The sequence below is a fragment of the Haliotis rufescens genome, unplaced genomic scaffold (genome assembly GCF_023055435.1).
Source record: "Haliotis rufescens isolate VD_foot unplaced genomic scaffold, xgHalRufe1.0.p SCAF_17, whole genome shotgun sequence".
In the NCBI taxonomy this organism is placed as follows: Eukaryota; Metazoa; Mollusca; class Gastropoda; order Lepetellida; family Haliotidae; genus Haliotis; species Haliotis rufescens.
The window spans coordinates 19,312,306-19,332,333 of record NW_025963857.1 but is presented as its reverse complement, the minus strand read 5'-3'; the positions used below and the strand labels follow the sequence as shown (position 1 = coordinate 19,332,333).

The 20,028-nt window shown below is 44.6% G+C and overlaps 1 protein-coding gene across 1 annotated transcript; it reads right to left on the bottom strand.

Moving 5' to 3' along the window:
* Positions 1-1,535: 1,535 nt before the first annotated feature.
* LOC124134035 (sodium- and chloride-dependent glycine transporter 1-like) lies at positions 1,536-19,420 on the bottom strand. Its single transcript, XM_048397674.1, has 15 exons — positions 19,281-19,420; positions 18,360-18,549; positions 18,080-18,211; positions 17,567-17,770; positions 16,936-16,966; positions 15,496-15,628; positions 13,229-13,363; positions 9,380-9,483; positions 9,070-9,194; positions 8,207-8,319; positions 7,098-7,238; positions 5,641-5,740; positions 4,677-4,777; positions 2,688-2,849; positions 1,536-1,842 (listed from the first exon to the last, which is right to left on the bottom strand). The coding sequence occupies exons 1-15, from the start codon at positions 19,284-19,286 to the stop codon at positions 1,669-1,671; spliced, it is 1,851 nt and encodes a 616-aa protein (XP_048253631.1). The 5' UTR covers positions 19,287-19,420; the 3' UTR covers positions 1,536-1,668.
* Between the last annotated feature and the right edge of the window lie 608 nt (positions 19,421-20,028).

Below are 20,028 nucleotides of genomic sequence, written 5' to 3'. Positions count from 1 at the left end.
CGGAAAGATTTGGTCATTTGCTGTTTATAAGTGAGATATCCCAAGAAACACTGCATTGATTGGATTAAAGTTTGGAACCAAAGTTTGCACACTACAGTCGGTAATGGTGACCTTGACATTTCCTTCAAGGTCACATGAAGCATTTGACCAATTTCCTGTTTGTTGCGTGAATGCCTCTTATGCAGTACCGTATTACATACTGGGAGTTATCTCCCTTAGACTCATGTCTGTAAGTCGGTCGCCATTAAAGTGAGTTGGGCTACAAAACACGTGTCTATGTTTTGCTGGCTATTACATTGCACAGAGCATTTAACACTGTTTTAGCGAGAAATCTCAATAAACAACGTATGGGTGTTATACATAATGTGTTCAAAGTCAACAATAGATGACACCACGGACTTGAATATCATATAAATAATTATTTAGGTCTGTGGTGAAACCAGAGGAATATGATCACCTTGGCTTCTTTTCATGGTCACTTGGAGCTTTTCTCCGTTTGCTGTTTGTTCGTGAAATATCTATGGACATACTGCATGGAATAAATTCATTTTGAGTGGGAAGCCATATTAGGAGATTTGCGACCAGGCTTAGTGGTGAAAAACCTTGACCACATTATCGAGTCAGTTTTACAGATAACGATTGACTTCTTTGCATTTTTGTTTATTTGTTGTTTAACGCCGCACTCAGCAATTTTCAAGCTATATGATGGCGATATGTAAATAACCGAGTCTGAACCAGACAATCCTGTGTCTCACATCATGACTATCTACACATATGACATACATGCATCAACCAAAACAGCGAGCCTGATTACCCGATCTTAGGACAAGCATGGGTTGTTGATGACCAATTTTAACCCGGATCTTCCCGGAGATTGGATTTTGTACTGGTTTACTTATCGTTGCTTCATGTAGGTGACATTATCACGATAATACCCTAAAGTTGTTAGCAGGTATGCTTCTTCTCCTAATGGTTCCCTGTACCCTCTGTATAGATTTAGCTTCAGATAAAGATGATATCATGTTAACACACGCTCAAAGTGTCTTTGTTCTGAAAGGCTTTTTTCCACAGATGGCCCAACAGCTTCATCACGACCACAGCTTCAGAGCGGTATAATCTTACAAGAGATGCCATACTGGACGTTTGACACTGTAATGAATTGATGTACTTGATGTAATTGAAAACAACTATCCGCGTGGGTAATATCTAGTGGGTAAACTTAATTTAAATGAGCAATAGCTGGAATCGGTCGTTAACTATTTTGCACCGATGATTTCTAATCTGCGATATGTACATGGTGCCTACGTACTTGACTTATAACCTTTGGAACATTCAAACAGTGAGTGAATATGGTTTTACGCCGTTTGTAGCAATATTCCAGCAATATCACGACGGGGGACACAAGAAATGGGCCTCACACATTGTACCCATGTCGGGAATCGAACCCTGGTCTTCGGCGTACGAGCGAACGCTTTAACCACCAGGCTACCCGACCGCCCCCGATTCAAAAAGCAAAGTATTAACCAACTCGCATGACCCAGTCTATATCTGATATTTTATTTGTTTGATTGAAAGTGATAAGTGACATATTAGGTTGATGATATCTAGGGACACGTTGAACATAGATCTACGCTCGATGTCCCAACTTGTATCTTCAGCTCTTAATGATTACATCTTTGTCGTCACAGTATCGGAGTAAGACGGCGGGTTGTCGGAACCCTGGAATGCTGGATTGTCCTTCCCAACGTCCCCTTCAGAGGCCTCCTTGGCGTAGCGCCCTGTTCTGTTCTCCGGCAGTGAGGGCCCCCACTCGGGCAGCGGGGAGGACAGCTTCCGCAGGAGCTGTAGCAGGAGGAGGAGAATGGTATTCTCTTCAGCTGGTTACATGCATAGGACATGCATAGTACAGGATGTAATTGTCACTTGATTTGATTATGTAATAGAAAAGGTAGTTAATAAACAGAGTTACTGACATATGTCTAATATATTGATTTAGTAGTTTAAGTTATAACATACTATATTTTCTGGAAAAGAATCTGTGGAGATAAAATAATTGTTATTGTTAAAAGTTAGTGAGTTACAATTTAACGTCGCATCGGCATTATTTCAGCCATATAGCGATTGTTGTTAAGAAAGCGTACGTGTCGATACTTCTACTTAATATGACACTGGACGGTGGGGTAGTCTAGTGGTTAAAGTGTTCGCTAGTCCGGGATCGATTCCCGACATGGGTACAATGTGTGAAGCCCATTTCCAGTGTCCCTGCGCCGTGATATTGCTGGAATGTTGCTGTAGGCGGCGTAAAAGCATACTCACTCACTAATATTGCACTACAAAGCAAGGTGCAACGGTAAAATATAAAACGTCAACGGCAGAGAATAACCAGTCTCGATTATCCAACGAAACAGATTCCATTGGGTGTAAAAGGCAAAATAGCCATGAAAATTATATGAATGTTTCTCTGAAAATCAGTGATGACAGTGATGACAGGTGTTCGCGAAAAGGGTACACATGTTCCGCCCTACCACGTGTTTAATGGGGACCACGTTTTAATTGGGGGCGTATCGACGTGACAAGGGAAAAACAGCATGCTTGATGTGGAAACGTTTGATATAGGACAATAACAAGCACCTCAAAATACCTGTTAATACAATGGAGACACAGTAAGCATGTAATACCATACGTACATCCAAGCCGCCATTGCGGAGGAAGTGGAAGAAGAACCAGCCGGGGATAGCGCTGATGGGGAAGAGAGCCACCAGCCAGTAGAGGGCCTGCGCCCAGTCCGGGTAGATGTAGCTACCAGAAGCCATAGGAGTGTACTGGATAGACTTGAACACTATGACTGTCTGTAACATAGGGTATACCGGGTGGACTTGAACATTATCACTGTCATAGTGTAACGAAAACACTACTCACAAACAACACGATGGCAGCATAGTCTAAGTTAAAACCTACTCACAAACAACACGATGGCAGCATAGTCTAAGTTAAAAACTACTCACAAAAAACACGAGTGCGCCATTGCCTAAAGTAAACATTACTCACAAACAACACGATGACACTATAGTCTAAGGTAAACACTACTCATAAACAACACGATGGCACCATAGTCTAAGGTAAAAAAACTACTCACTAACAACACGATGGCACCATAGTCTAAGGTAAAAACTACTCATAAACAACACAATGGCGCCATACTCAACGCAGACACTCACAAACAACACGATGACGTCAATTCCCAACGTAAACACAACACACAAACAACACGATGACGTCATAGTGTTACGTGAAAACTATTTACAAACAACACGATGGCGCCATGATCTAACGCAGACACTCACAAACAACACGATGACGTCATAGTCCAGTGTGAACACTATTCACAAACACGATGACGTCATCGCCTAACGTAAACACTACTCATTAACAACGCGATGACGTCTTTGCCTAACGTGAACACTACTCACAAACAACACGATGACATCATCGCCTAACTCAAACACTTTTCACAAAGAACACGACGGCGCCATGGTTTAACGTGAAACCTGCTCACAAACAACAAGACGGCGCCATAATCTAACGCGGACACTCACAAACAACATGATGGCGCCATAATCTAACGCAGACACTCACAAACAACACGATGGCGCCATAATCTAACGCAGACACTCACAAACAACATGATGGCGCCATAATCTAACGCAGACACTCACAAACAACAAGACGGGGCCATAATCTAACGCAGACACTCACAAACAACAAGACGGGACCATAATCTAACGCAGACACTCACAAACAACAAGACGGGGCCATAATCTAACGCAGACACTCACAAACAACAAGACGGGGCCATAATTTAACGCAGATACTCACAAACAACAAGACGGGGCCATAATCTAACGCACACACTCACAAACAACAAGACGGGGCCATAATCTAACGCAGACACTCACAAACAACAAGACGGGGCCATAATCTAACGCAGACACTCACAAACAACAAGACGGGGCCATAATCTAACGCAGACACTCACAAACAACAAGACGGGGCCATAATCTAACGCACACACTCACAAACAACAAGACGGGGCCATAATCTAACGCAGACACTCACAAACAACAAGACGGGGCCATAATCTAACGCAGACACTCACAAACAACAAGACGGGGCCATAATTTAACGCAGATACTCACAAACAACAAGACGGGGCCATAATCTAACGCACACACTCACAAACAACAAGACGGGGCCATAATCTAACGCAGACACTCACAAACAACAAGACGGGGCCATAATCTAACGCAGACACTCACAAACAACAAGACGGGGCCATAATCTAACGCAGACACTCACAAACAACAAGACGGGGCCATAATCTAACGCACACACTCACAAACAACAAGACGGGGCCATAATCTAACGCAGACACTCACAAACAACAAGACGGGGCCATAATCTAACGCAGACACTCACAAACAACAAGACGGGGCCATAATTTAACGCAGATACTCACAAACAACAAGACGGGGCCATAATCTAACGCAGACACTCACAAACAACATGATGGCGCCATAATCTAACGCAGACACTCACAAACAACAAGACGGGGCCATAATCTAACGCAGACACTCACAAACAACACGATGGCGCCATAATCTAACGCAGACACTCACAAATAACATTGCGGGGGTCATGAAGCACCAGCAGAACCTCCAGTAGACGGCCGGACGTTTCCCCAGCATCATGGAGATGTCCTCGGAGAACCGACTGTAACCTGCAGCAGGAATGTATTGACACTCAAATATCACATAACCTCAGAGTTAAAAGCCATATTAAAATTACTATTATCCCTTGTATTCAATTCTACACGTATGTTCTAAATATGATAAGCAATACATCGGAGCTATGTTTGATCCTAGTAGCGTCCACCGATTGTTGTTCCATAAGTGTATGTCGTTATACATCATCTTGATATTCTTCACTACCCGTGAAGATCCGGAGTAGAATTGGTCTTCAGCAACCCATGCTTGCCGTAGAAGGCGAATATGCTTGTCGTAAGATGTGACTAACGGGATCGGGTGGTCAGACTCGGTCACTTGGTAGATGCATGTAATCGAACCCCAATTGCGTGTATCGATGCTCATGATATCTATCACATAATTGTCTGGTCCACACTCGATTATTAACAGACCGCCGTCATGTAGCTGGAATATTGCTGATAACGGCGTCCAACAACAAACTATAAAATCCCCCAAAACAAATGATATGCTTCACACAAAAGGCACTGTTGTTCAGAGCGGCGGAGTTGCCATATGACCGCCTCCGTAGTGGAGGGTCCGCCCGGAGAGCGGAAGGTTCGGGGTTCTATCCCCGGCCGCGTCTACCAAAAGACGTTAAAAGATGGAACTTGTTACCCTGTCTGGCGCTCGGCATTAAGAGGCTAAAACAAGGACTGATCGCCTCGGAGTAAGTGTACTGTGTCTGAGTGGGGTATTCATGTTAAACTGCGGCATGGTATCTTAGTGTGCTGGCACTATAAATCAGCATCCACACACACACGCACCCACGCACGCACGCACGCACGCACACACGCACACACGCACGACGTTAAACCCCATTTCACCTCACCTCACTTACCATAAATGAAGTTGAGGGCGAAACACTCGAGAAGACCGACAAACAACAGGGGGAAACCGCTGACGGCAGTGTCTATCAGGTCCAGTAGATATATGCCACCCTACACAACACAGTATTAACGTGGAAGTCATGTTTATGATCCATTTAACCGTGAAAGTTACAAGGCAAATGATAACATGTTTATGTTTGATAATCAACAATCAAGTTTTGAAGATGAAATAAGAATACATGTATATCACATGTCGTTTGTGGTCAGATGCAGTGAAAATCAATAAAGGGGGAAAAGGAAACCTGCTCTATAAATTGAGGGGGGCAGTTTCCCTCTGGTAAATGCAGACGCTCTTTCGTGCGACATTATTCTCTCGTTGGCTGCAGACACTCTTCTTGCAACCAAGGTCCCTTGCTAGTTGCTGATACCCTTCTTGGAACTAAGGCCCCTTGCTAGTTGCTGATACTCTTCTTGCAACCAAGGTCCCTTGCTAGTTGCTGATACCCTTCTTGGAACTAAGGCCCCTTGCTAGTTGCTGATACTCTTCTTGCAACCAAGGTCCCCTGCCAGTTGCAGATACCCTTTTTGGAACTAAGGCCCCTTGCTAGTTGCAGATACTCTTCTTGCAACCAAGGTCCCTTGCTAGTTGCAGATACTCTTCTTGGAACCAAGATCCCTTGCTAGTTGCTGATACTCTTCTTGGAACCAAGGCCCCTTGCTAGTTGCTGATACTCTTCTTGGAACCAAGGTCCCTTGCTAGTTGCAGATACTCTTCTTGGAAGCACTGTCCCTCGCCAGAGGCAGACACTCTTCGGTAGGCAGTTTCACCCTGCTAGATGCAGATACACTTTTGGGGGACATTATCCTCTTGTTAGTTGCAGACACTCTTCTTGGAAGCAGTGTCCCTTGCTAGATGCAGATATTCTTTATGGAAGCTGTCTCCCCTTCCTCGATGCAGACGCTTTTCTCGGAAGAAATGTCCCTCGCCAGATGCAGACTCTCTTCGGTAGGCAGTTCGTTGCAGATATTGTTCTTGCAAGCAGCGTACCTTGCTAGTTTCAGATACTCTTCTTGGAAGCAATGACCCTTGCTGGTTGCAGACGCTCTTTTCGGAACATTATGCTCTCGCTAGTTGCAGATATTGTTCCTGGAAGCATTGTCCCTTGTTAGTTTCATACTCTCTTCTTGGAAGCAGTGACCCTCGCCAGATGCAGATACTGTTCTTGGAAGCAGTTTCCCTTGATAGTTTCATACTCTCTTCTTGGAAGCAGTGTCCCATGCCAAATGCAGATACTGTTCTTGGAAGCAGTTTCCCTTGATAGTTTCAGACTCTCTTCTTGGAAGCAGTGTCTTTCGCCAGATGAAGACACTCTTCAGTAAGCAACATCCTCTCTGCTAAATGCAGCCGCTCTGCAGGAGGAAAAAGGACAGTAGACCATATTTATTATGCATTCTTGAAAGTACTCACGTTTGTAGTCATAGGCAAAGCCATGAGGTAGAAGCCGACACACAGGGACACCCGGAAGTAGGTGGAGTTCCGAAAGTTCTTCCGTAGGATCCAGTCGTACTCGTCAGAGATGGAGGAGATCACCGTCTCTATGATGGAGAACTGAAACAAGGGGATGAGGCTGGTGACGCCAATAACTCATGTCCTTGGGTGAGATCAAGCAATGAAATTGCATCACAATCCTTTGCAGACCACTGTGCCGTCATCGGTTACTATCAAAATCAAATGACATCACCGTTCTCTTTGCCACTGAAGCCGGTCAGATGTATATTTTACACACTAGACACTGGTTATTTAAGAAAATAGTTTGCTCATATGCAGTGTACGAAAGTATAGTTTTGCCCCGAACGTTTGTGACGTTCATTGGTACATTCAAGTAACCAGGATTTGTCACCATTGGTACATTTGAGTAACCAGGATTTGTCACCATGGACGGCACTTTGTACGAGTGCAGGGTTGTCTGAACGAGTTGTGTCTCGTCCATCACAGCTGATCATTTCACTCTTACAGCTTAAATATTGTTCCATGTATATTTCACCAATCGTTAATTGGTGTGGATGCCCATTTTGGTTGACAAGAATGACAGAACAATGTTACCAAGGATACGTTAGATCAGTGTAATGACGTTAGCCTTTAATACGTAACTAACAAAGTGTATTTTATCGCAGGATAAAGTACTGTCGGAGGCTTTGATCTTTCAGCGAAACTTCTTAGAGTTGTTTATAAACTTAGAAGGTTGGCAGAATGATTTTGGATGATAAAAAGAGTCACATCCTCGCGTCTTTTTATACAGAACATATACACATTCGTAGATCAAAGTTTAAGACCCACTCAGGTGACATTCTCTATTTCTCATCTAATGTGACATCTACGTCCAAGTTGGCCGGTGGGGTAGCCTAGTGGTTAAAGCGTTCTCTCGTGACGCTGAACCTGGTTACAATATGTGAAGCCCCTTTCTGATGTCCCCCGCCGTGACATTGCTGGGATATTCCTAAAAGCGGCGTAAAACCGTACCGACTCTCTCACTCACTCCACGTTCACGTCCACATAGCTATAAAGAAGGAACTGACCTGAGAGCTGAACCCGATGATGAGCATCATGAAGAAGAACAGGATGGCCCAGACGGTGGGGGCCGGCATGCTGGCCAGGGCCTCTGGGTACGCGATGAAGGCCAGACCTGGACCTTAAAATAGCACTAAAGGATCACGCGTGGCATAATCATGTGTTCAGATACTGTGAACAAGCCTATACGTTTTCCTTGTCCCCTAATTTAAACGCCTAAACATGTTTGTATCTCAAACAAGTTAAGAATTGAGTTAGTAACATCATCATGTGTATAATCTAAATATGTTGAGGATCCAAATATATATGTTCATAAACAAAAGAACACAAATATTTTACAGTGAACAAACACTCATTTCACCATATACTGAATACCTCTCACACATGCATCAAATACCTACCTCATCTACAGCAAACAGCCACCTCAAATACAGTGACATCGATCACCTACCTCGCCTAAAGTGAAAATCTATCTCGCCTACAATTAAAACCTATCTCGCCTACAATGAAAACCTTTCTCGCCTACAATGAAAACCTTTCTCGCCTACAATGAAAACCTACCTCGCCTACAATGAAAACCTTTCTCGCCTACAATGAAAACCTTTCTCGCCTACAATGAAAACCTATCTCGCCTACAATGAAAACCTATCTCGCCTACAATGAAAACCTATCTCGCCTACAATGAAAACCTTTCTCGACTACAATGAAAACCTACCTCGCCTACAATTAAAACCTATCTCGCCTACAATGAAAACCTACATTATCACAGCAAGCATCTACTTTGTACCTCATCTACATCTAACAGACGAATCGCCTACAGTGGACGCCGACATCATCTAAAACACTTACATCGTCAACAGCAAAAACCTACCTCCAGCGGCAACATCGGCTACGCTGACCTGTCTGTTGTACGCCATGAACCCCAGCACAGTGAACACCACAAATCCCGAGAAGAAGCTCGTGAGACAATCCACGAGAGGAACAATCAAGGCGTCCCTGGGATTGGAAAAAAACGGTTGTCAAGTGAACGAAATGAACGCCATAACAACTGGAGAGTACAACACGAGAGAAGGTTTGATAAACAGTCATACATCTTGCGAGAGACTCTTACTATGCTGGCCCCGAGCCAAAAATGCGACACAATGTGATTAATTAATAATGATGAAAAAATATTATTTTACCTGAGACAGAAGTTGTCGAACTTGTTGAAGCTTGACATGAGCACCAGGCCCCCGGAACACGCACTAAGGGAGTAGAACACCTGAGTGGCTGCGTCACTCCACACCTGGAAGCAGCCATAGTCAGAGGATGAAGATGAACAATGGCGTTACATTTTACAATATAAATAAAACCACAGTCAGAGGCTTGGAAAATAACAGAATATACGTACATTTGCACATGTTTTGTGGAGACAGGACACTGATTATATATAGCTAAAAGTAATCAACGTGTTTGTGATAAACAAAGTATGGCACTTTGTTAGCCAACACGTATTGTCGTTTGTTATTTCAAATCCAGTATGCACTAATAACTTAATTACATTTTTTATGTTGGTATTTAACATTTTATATTCATGAAAAGCAATTTTTCAGCAGACACCACAATGTCTCACGCCTAGGTGTAATATATTATTTCATATCGTTATCAATATTGATAAACTTTATTCAGAAGCATCCTTGTAGCCAAATAGATGCCTTTGATGTAATTACGCAATGGTAGATGCTGATGTCATAGTCATTGTTGACGTCATATGGACACTGTCAGCGTCTCAGCACAATTCTTGACCTAAACATCAGACCCTAACGTCAATTACTATGAAGCGTGGATAACAAATATATTATTGTGTTTGTGTGTGAATCATCTCATAAAATATAACAAATTCCGACACATATACTCGTGTCATAACCATGATACACCGAACGAGATGAAGAGAGTTGGGGAATATATTTAACTACAGACATCTAGAACATTCAAAGGTCCTGATTAGAAATGTATGGAATCAATCCAAGCATGGGTAGAGAACCATCTTTAGCTACGCGAAGCTCGTTTAAACACGAGTGTTTCGTCCCCTCCAATCTGACACGTGCGTACAAGACAAAGTCCAACTACATGCATATGCCGTAGTTTAGTTAACCTACAATAACCCAATATCCAACGTTGCTTATTTGTTGGTTTGTTGCTTTTGATTAATATCGTAGAATGTTTGATTGTTTGTTGTTTAACGCCACACTCAGCAATATTCCAGCTATATGACGGCGGTCTGTAAATAATCGAGTCTGGACCAGACAATCCTGTGATTGACATCATGAGCATCGATCCACGCAATGGGGGTACGATGACATGCATCAACCAAGTCATCGAGCCTGACCACCTGATCCCGTTAGTCGCATCTTACGACAAGCATAGTCGCCTTTGACAACAAGCATGGGTTGCTGAAGACCTTTTCTACCGCGGAACTTCACGGGTTATAACTTAGAATGAATATATACTGAACCATTGAATATTTTGAGGGATATTGCTTTGTAGTGAAGATTGAGCACACAGTTTCATAAATATATTCATGATCCCTAACCTTTTTGTTCAGTATAATATTGGTTACTTATAAGGTCATGGCTTTGGGTGTTGTTGTAACTTGTTCCTTAATTTGGCATCCAGGCAACTAATGTTCACTGGTATTGTGACGGAGATGGAGCGGCGTTGCTAATTGCTTCACCATATATGCAAGGACACAGTCAGGTGCCATTAGAAAAAGAACACTACACCACCTTGTGTAAACATTCTGAGTGAGTGAGTGAGTATGGTTTTACGCCGCTTTTAGCAATATTCCAGCAATATCACGGCGGGGGACACCAGAAATGGGCTTCACACATTGTACCCATGTCGGGAATCGAACCCGGTTTTTCGGCGTGACGAGCGAACGCTTTAACCACTAGGCTACCCGACAGCCCCGTAAACATTCTGAACCAACACTCGTGTTTCCCATTCCCGGCGATAAACTACGCATTAACAAAGGGGAGAGTATGTGCTGTTGAACGCCGCAGACTGTAATATACAGCTATATCTTGGGAATATATATGAACAACGATCCCCGCCATCAAGCAAGACGAGTACAACCATGTCCCCGAGTCTGGACACCCGATACAAGGGCGGGGCGGGAGGGAGAGGGTGGGGCTTTGGCATTTATTTTTTTATATAATTTTTATATTACGAATTTCATAGACAAACATCAGATCCATGTTTCTATACTCATGTTTCATCAAGGTCTCACGAGAACAGACTTTTAGTGAAAGTGAAAGACTACTACACAGAAAACCATCAAGAGTACAATCTCAATAAATTTTGATCACACTTTCGTCTGCCCAGATCGACCAAATACACAACTAGGAAGCAAATTTCTTGAGGCATCAAAGTAACCAGGTATTCTCTTTTGAGGAAAATGGACAGAATTGGCTACTGTGCTGTCTAGAACTCTAACAGCCTTGCATGGGAACACAGTGTCAGCTTTAAAGGATGAGGACCATCCCTTTGCCACTGTTAAGAGGTAGGCAGCGCAGTTCAAAAGGGGAAGATATGGACTGGACGATGATCCTAGATCAGGAGTGAGTGGGAGAGTGAGTATGGTTTTACGCCGCTTTTAACAATATTCCAGCAATATCACGGCGGGGGACACCAGAAATGGGCTTCACACATTGTACCCATGTCGGGAATCGAGCCCGGGTCTTCGGCGTGACGAGCGAACGCTTTAACCACTAGGCTACCCGACCGCCCCTTCCTAGATCAGGAAGACCTTCAACTGCCACCTCTAAGAAAAATACATGATATGGTTATGGATGACGATGACCCACCACACATCACACAGTCAGTACTGTAGGCATCTCTCTTGAGAGAGTTGAGGACATTCTGAGGAATGAACAAAAGTTTCAGGACGCTGGGTTCCAAGGCCTCTGACGCCTGATCAGAAACGCTCCAGGATCATCATCTCTCGTGAGAATTTACTTCCTTTATTTGAGCAGACCAAGCTGATAGTGTTGAGCAATTTGTAATCATGGATGAATCATGGGTTCATCACTGAACAGTAGTCAAAGCCGTGGAAACATCCGAAGAATGCATAGTTTGTTCCACCTTAATGCCTTCGCTTTTCTGGAATTCCAAGGGAATCCTACTGGTGAACTAGCACCCGAGGGTATGACCATTAATGGCTCATTCTATGCTAATCTGCTTTTGCAACTGAGCGATAGTATCAAGGCTGAACGTGGTGGAATATTCATTAAATGACACCAGTATAATGCAAGTCTGTTGTCGCAATGGCTGCAATGCCTGACTGTGGCTTTGAACTAATTAAACATCATCCGTATTCACCAGATTTGGCACCGTCAGAGTTCCACCTCTTCCCAAACTTGAAGAAAGAACAGTCTGACAAGAGTCATGAAAATGATGATGACGTCTTGCTGCTGTGGAGGACTTTTCACACCACGAGGAGAGGGCTTTCTACACCAGTGTGATCCAGGCACTCTAGCATCATTGGCAGGAGTGTGTGGGCCTCGTAGAAGAATATGTTGAGAAATGATTAGCAACTTCATCAACCCATCACAGTTAGGCTTGGAAGGTTTCAGTCACCCTCGTACGAGACGCAAAACCTCTCAGTTTTAATGATTGGTAGCGACTGCTACCAGAGGCTGCTGATGGTTTTGTCGAGTGGCCAACCATTCACATAGTTGTTATACTCCAGCTATTGTAATCGCGTAATTCCGATTTGGTTGCATCTTATGATAATCAAGAAGGAGTCTCGTCTAGTCAGTAAAACCTTCGATAGTCACGCCGAAGGTTGTAGTTCGAGTCATCGGTACAGTGAGTGAAGCTTATTTCTGGTGCCCCCCGTACCGCCGTGATAGTGCTGGATTATTATTAAAAGCGGCTCACTCGCTCGGGAAGGACCTCGCAACAACATCTGAATCGGCATCTGTCACACAAGCCTGATATCGTGTTCCTTACATCCTCTGAGCTGTATATCCCCCTACAAAAGAAATCACCTCTGAGTCAGCCAGCCGGTTCCAGTCAGGTGTCAGGTAGAACTTGATGCCATCTGAGGCGCCATCTAGCGTTGCACCCCGGATGAGCAGCGCCGTCAGCAGAAGATACGGGAAGGTGGCGGTGAAGTAGACGACCTGCAACATACACCATTCTCAGTCAGGCTAGGACATGGAACACACCAGTCACAGTCAGGCTAGGACAGGGAACACACCAGTCACGGTCAGGTTAGGACAGGGAACACACCAGTCACAGTCAGGCTAGGACAGGGAACACACCAGTCACGGTCAGGTTAGGACAGGGAACACACCAGTCACGGTCAGGCTAGGACAGGGAATTTACCAGTCACAGTCAGACTAGGACAGGGAACACACCAGTCACAGTCAGGCTAGGACAGGGAACACACCAGTCACAGTCAGGCTAGGACAGGGAACACACCAGTCACGGCCAGGCTAGGACAGGGAACACATAAGTCACGGTCAGGCTAGGACATGGAACACACAAGTCATAGTCAGGCTAGGACAGGGAACACACCAGTCACAGTCAGGCTAGGACAGGGAACACACCAGTCACGGTCAGGCTAGGACAGGGAACATACCAGTCACAATCAGGCTAGGACAGGGAACACACCAGTCACAATCAGGCTAGGACAGGGAACACACCGGTCACAGTCATGCTAGGACAGGGAACACTCCAGTCACAATCAGGCTAGGACAGGGAACACACCAGTCACGGTCAGGCTAGGACAGGGAACACACAAGTCACGGTCAGGTTAGGACAGGGAACACACCAGTCAGAGTCAGGCTAGGACAGGGAACACATCAGTCACGGTCAGGCTAGGACAGGGAACACACCAGTCACGGCCAGGCTAGGACATGGAACACACAAGTCATAGTCAGGCTAGGACAGGGAACACACCAGTCACATTCAGGCTAGGACAGGGAACACACCAGTCACAGTCAGGCTAGGACAGGGAACACACCAGTCACGGTCAGGTTAGGACAGGGAACACACAAGTCATAGTCAGGCTAGGACAGGGAACACACAAGTCACAGTCAGGCTAGGACAGGGAACACACCAGTCACGGTCAGGTCAGGACAGGGAACACACCAGTCACAGTCAGGCTAGGACAGGGAACACACCAGTCACGGTCAGGTTAGGACAGGGAACTCACAAGTCACAGTCAGGCTAGGACAGGGAACACACAAGTCACGGTCAGGTTAGGACAGGGAACACACCAGTCACAGTCAGGCTAGGACAGGGAACACACCAGTCACGGTCAGGTTAGGACAGGGAACTCACAAGTCACAGTCAGGCTAGGACAGGGAACACACCAGTCACGGTCAGGCTAGGACAGGGAACACGCCAGTCACGGTCAGGCTAGGACAGAGAACACACCAGTCACGGTCAGGCTAGGACATGGAACACACCAGTCACGGTCAGGCTAGGACAGGGAACATACCAGTCACAGTCAGGCTAGGACAGGGAACACACCAGTCACAGTCAGGCTAGGACAGGGAAAATACCAGTCACGGTCAGGCTAGGACAGGGAACACACAAGTCACAGTCAGGCTAGGACAGGGAACACACAAGTCACGGTCAGGCTAGGACAGGGAACACACAAGTCACGGTCAGGCTAGGACATGGAACACACAAGTCACAGTCAGGCTAGGACAGGGAACACACCAGTCACAGTCAGGCTAGGACAGGGAACACACAAGTCACGGTCAGGTTAGAACAGGGAACACACAGGTCACGGTCAGGCTAGGACAGGGAACACACCAGTCACGGTCAGGTTAGGACAGGGAACACACAAGTCACGGTCAGGCTAGGACAGGGGGCATACCAGTCACGGTCAGGCAAGGACAGGGAATACACCAACCACAATTAGGCTAGGAAGGGGAACACACCAGTCATAGTGCGGCTAGGACAAGGAATGGTCCAGGATTGAATGTGATATTATAAGAAGCAGTGCAATATAAATTTATCTTAAGAGGTTGTAACCTAGTCCTTACCATGGCACTAATATCAACACTCGCTCGTCTCGTGCAGCGGTTAACCCGATCAAGACTCGATGTTCCCTAGTGTCCACAGTTATAAAACACTTATATCACCCGAGCGTTTGGTCATAAGTCACCTTAATCATAATAGTAGCAGACAGTAACTATTTGAATTCACGAAGTAACTGTTTGAATTCACGAAGGACAGTCAAACAATATTTCATCATAATAGCTTCTAAGTAGCTTCTAAGTAGACTGTGTGCACCTACCTTCCCTAGTGACTTGATCCCCTTGATGAGTACTCCGAAGACAACGAACCACGCCAACAGCAGGCACAGGGCAAGACGCCAGTTGAGGGCACCCATGTTCTCCATCCCATCGGACATTTGGAGCACGTAGTTCCTGAAACACCAGGTGTCACGGCATTTAACATTCATATATAAACATCTGCAGCATGTGCTCCCTGAAACACCAGGTGTCACGGCATTTAACATTCATATATAAACATCTGCGGCATGTGCTCCCTGAAACACCAGGTGTCACGGCATTTAACATTCATATATAAACATCTGCAGGACGTGCTTCCTGAAACACCAGGTGTCACGACATTTAACATTCATATATAAACATCTGCAGCACGTAGTTCCTGAAACACCAGGTGTCACGACATTTAACATTCATATATAAACATCTGCAGCTCGTAGTTCCTGAAACACCAGGTGTCACGGTATTTAACATTCATATATAAACATCTGCAGCATGTGCTCCCTGAAACACCAGGTGTCACGGCATTTAACATTCATATATAAACATCTGCAGCATGTGCTCCCTGAAACACCAGGTGTCACGGCATTTAACATTCATATATAAACATCTGCAGCACGTAGTTCCTGAAACACCAGGTGTCACGGCATTTAACATTCATGTATAAACATCTGCAGCACGTAGTTCCTGAAACACCAGGTGTCACGGCATTTAACATTCATATATAAACATCTGCAGCACGTAGTTCCTGAAACACCAGGTGTCACGGCATTTAACATTCATATATAAACATCTGCAGCATGTGCTCCCTGAAACACCAGGTGTCACGGCATTTAACATTCATATATAAACATCTGCAGCATGTGCTCCCTGAAACACCAGGTGTCACGGCATTTAACATTCATATATAAACATCTGCAGGACGTGCTTCCTGAAACACCAGGTGTCACGACATTTAACATTCATATATAAACATCTGCAGCACGTAGTTCCTGAAACACCAGGTGTCACGGCATTTAACATTCATATATAAACATCTGCATCATGTGCTCCCTGAAACACCAGGTGTCACGGCATTTAACATTCATGTATAAACATCTGCAGCATGTGCTCCCTGAAAACACCTGGTGTCGCACTGCACATTTACCGATTAAAACAGGCAACGTTTACTGCCTTTTATGTAAAACAAAGTCTTGGACATCATTTAGCACTGCCAGTCTTTGCGTGGTTATTTATTGGTACATAAGATTTCACCATGAGATAGAAATCCAATTCTCTTCATCTCTGCAAAATGGCGACGCCATTGATAGTCCAGGTGAATAAAACTGCAAACAGTTTCAGTTCGTACAGCTCCACAAGTTGTAGTGAATAGTTATGTGTGCATGTTCTATGTGATACTCGCGGAATACGCAGAAAACATGCCTCCAAAGACCTCTGTTACTTACAGAAAGTAGTCTTCACTGGCTGATATCGTGGCTGCAACAGCGAAACAACATCAACGATAGCTAAATTTGTTTAAACATTAACCTTAATCACAGACAGTTAATTAAGTCTTTAAAGGCTTTTAGAATTGATACACATATGGAAGATGATTTATGGATGCCAACTTCTATTTTGTAAGGAACACAACGTTTCGGAGTATATGCTTACTCCTTCATCAGGTTGGCTTCCATTGTCTATTATAGCGCCAATTATCAGTTGGCTTCCCTTGTTAAGTTTCCACCTTATGTTTTGTTATTGCTTTTGTTGTTCTTACACATACAAAAAAATGGTCTCTGTCTCATAACATTTATTCACCCGATGAAGGAGTAAGCATATAGTCCGAAACGTTGTGTTCCTCATGATAAAGAAGTTGAACATCCATAAATTCTCTTCCTTAGCCAGTTAATTGTAAAATTTATTCATCCTCATTTATCAAACTTTAATAGTAACAGACATTACAGCTCCGAACAATAAGCTTGTATAAGCAATAAGCCAACAGAAATAATCAGAACACTATAGGTTAATAGATAAAAGCAGAGACTTGTATTCTTTGACGTACAAGATATATTTAACTAGGTAAAGTAGAAAACTCACAGCCGTTGGAAATGGTGAGATTAGTGTGGTTTGTGACCACATTGCTATCAACGACGCAGTTGGGACTGTTCCAGTCATTGTCACAGTGAGACCAGGGCAGCGTTCCCTGCATCGAGGAGAAGAAGTAGAAGAAGCAGTAGCCGATGATGACGTTGTAGTAGACGCCGATGAGCCCCGACACGATCACCATGCTGTAGCCGAGCCCTGCAGTGAAGGACGTCACAGATACAATCAAACACCGTTGTGGCGAACATTCGGTTGTCTCGAAGTAAATTGCTTGGTCCCTGCGTATTTCCTCCTTATTCATCATTTCACGGTTGTGTCGAACTTCGAATAACTCAAAGTATTTACGTATGCCCCTTCAACCTCGACACTACGGTGTATGACTGAACCTTCTATATTCAAAACAGTGGGGCAGTGGGGTAGCCTTGTGGTAAATCCGTTCGCTCGTCACGCCGAAGGCCCGGGTTCGAATAAAACCCGTACAAGACAAGTTCTCAGTAGTGATCCTACCTTTAAACAGAGGGTTGATCTTCCAGATGGTGATGGGGCCAAGACTGGCGAACTGGCCGAATGACAGCTCCATGAAAAACAGAGGCATCCCCACAAACAGCTGCATGGTCCAGTAAGGGATGAGGAACGCACCTGTACAACATTTGCTTCTGAATTCTTTAAATGCACTCGTCGTAAAAAATCTCATTGAGAGACCAATCATGTTCAAATTTTTATCATAATATACTTCTGTGGTTAAAAGTTAAAGGTATGTTAAAAACTAAAGGTTTCTGTATTGTACCTCCGCCGTTCTTGAAGGCCAGGTAGGGGAACCTCCACACGTTGCCGAGGCCCACAGCGTAGCCGACACAGGTGAGGATGAACTCCAGCTTGCCGCCCCAGTTGCCGCGTTCCATCATTTCCTTCTCCGATACAGCATCAACTTCACCCTTTTCCGCTGTCGCCACATCTTTTGACTCATTATCTGACTTCTGGAAGTTTCAGTTTCATGAAGAACAGGACCGTTAATATTTGTATTGAACGGGAACCCAATTTTGACAATTGTCATGGCAAATACTTTTTTGAAATCAAAACCCAAATCAAAATCTTGTCTTGCATCAAAACAAGTAACAAAGCACAAAAGGCTCCCCCAGGGCCCCGGTAACGCTGATCTTGATGTTGGAATGTCCTTCAAAATAGTCTTATGATTATACACTCAATGTTCAACAACATCGTTGGGATGCCGGGTTTGAACATGTTTTAGTTAAGACCCGGTGCTCCTGCTTAATGTAGTAAGTTCAAAGTGTACCTCTTGAGAAACCCACAAAATCAGGGCGAATCTAGGATTCGAACCAACGATCATCAGATTCTGGCATACGTAAGGGATGCAACTCGAGAATGCAAATCAATACTATTGGTTCTAGACATAATCATAAAGGCATAGCATGATTTTAAAGGATGATGTATATCAGATGTAACGGGGTTCAACAAGACATACCTCGCGGCGATTCAGGGTAGAATGGTTTTCTATGAATCTATGCCCATTGCAGGAGCCGACGTTTGTATGACTGATTGTGTGTCATCGTGCCCGACATGCACCGTTGTTCTTGCTATCTACCGTTGGCTCGCCTGGCCCCGACTCGAACATTAACAGGCTGTCGTGATATAGCTGAAGTATTGCTGACTGCGACGTAAAACGACATTACCTCATTCTCCCACATACCTCCATTGTCGGTGACTGCGCCCTCCGCTGATTGCCGCACACCTGGGGATACAACACCTCTGGACTACGTTTTATGGTCTTATACCAGTCGCTGACCAAGATAGAGTTACCGACAGGTGTGGTGTTGCATATTTATTGCTCAGTCTAATTGTGGTCAAGGAATATGTCTGACGCCGGGATCCGCTATTGTTTTCAACTTACCCTTGCGCTGCTTGTTAGAATCTACGTTCATATGTAATTCAACCTTGCTCCTGTGTAATTGTATCTGCAGGCGTCACCCTCTACAATCCCTCGGGAGCTGGTTGTATTGATGTGAATTTAAATCCGGGCGGTTTGGCTGCACTCAGGTGCACTGTCCGGATTGCACTGGTGTCAACACTTCAGGGTGCACTGGTGTCAACATTTCAGGGTTGCACTGGTGTCAACATTTCAGGGTTGCACTGGTGTCAACACCTCAGGGTTGCACTAGTGTCAACATTTCAGGGTTGCACTGTGGTCAACATTTCAGTGTTGCACTGGTGTCAACATTACAGGGTTGCACTGGTGTCAACACTTCAGATTTGCACTGGTGTCAACATTTCAGGGTTGCACTGGTGTCAACATTACAGGGGTGCACTGGTGTCAACATTTCATTGTTGCACCGGTGTCAACATTACAGGGTTGCACTGGTGTCACTACTTCAGGGTTGCACTGGTGTCGACACTTAAGGGTTGCACTGGTGTCAACATTACAGGGTTGCACTGGTGTC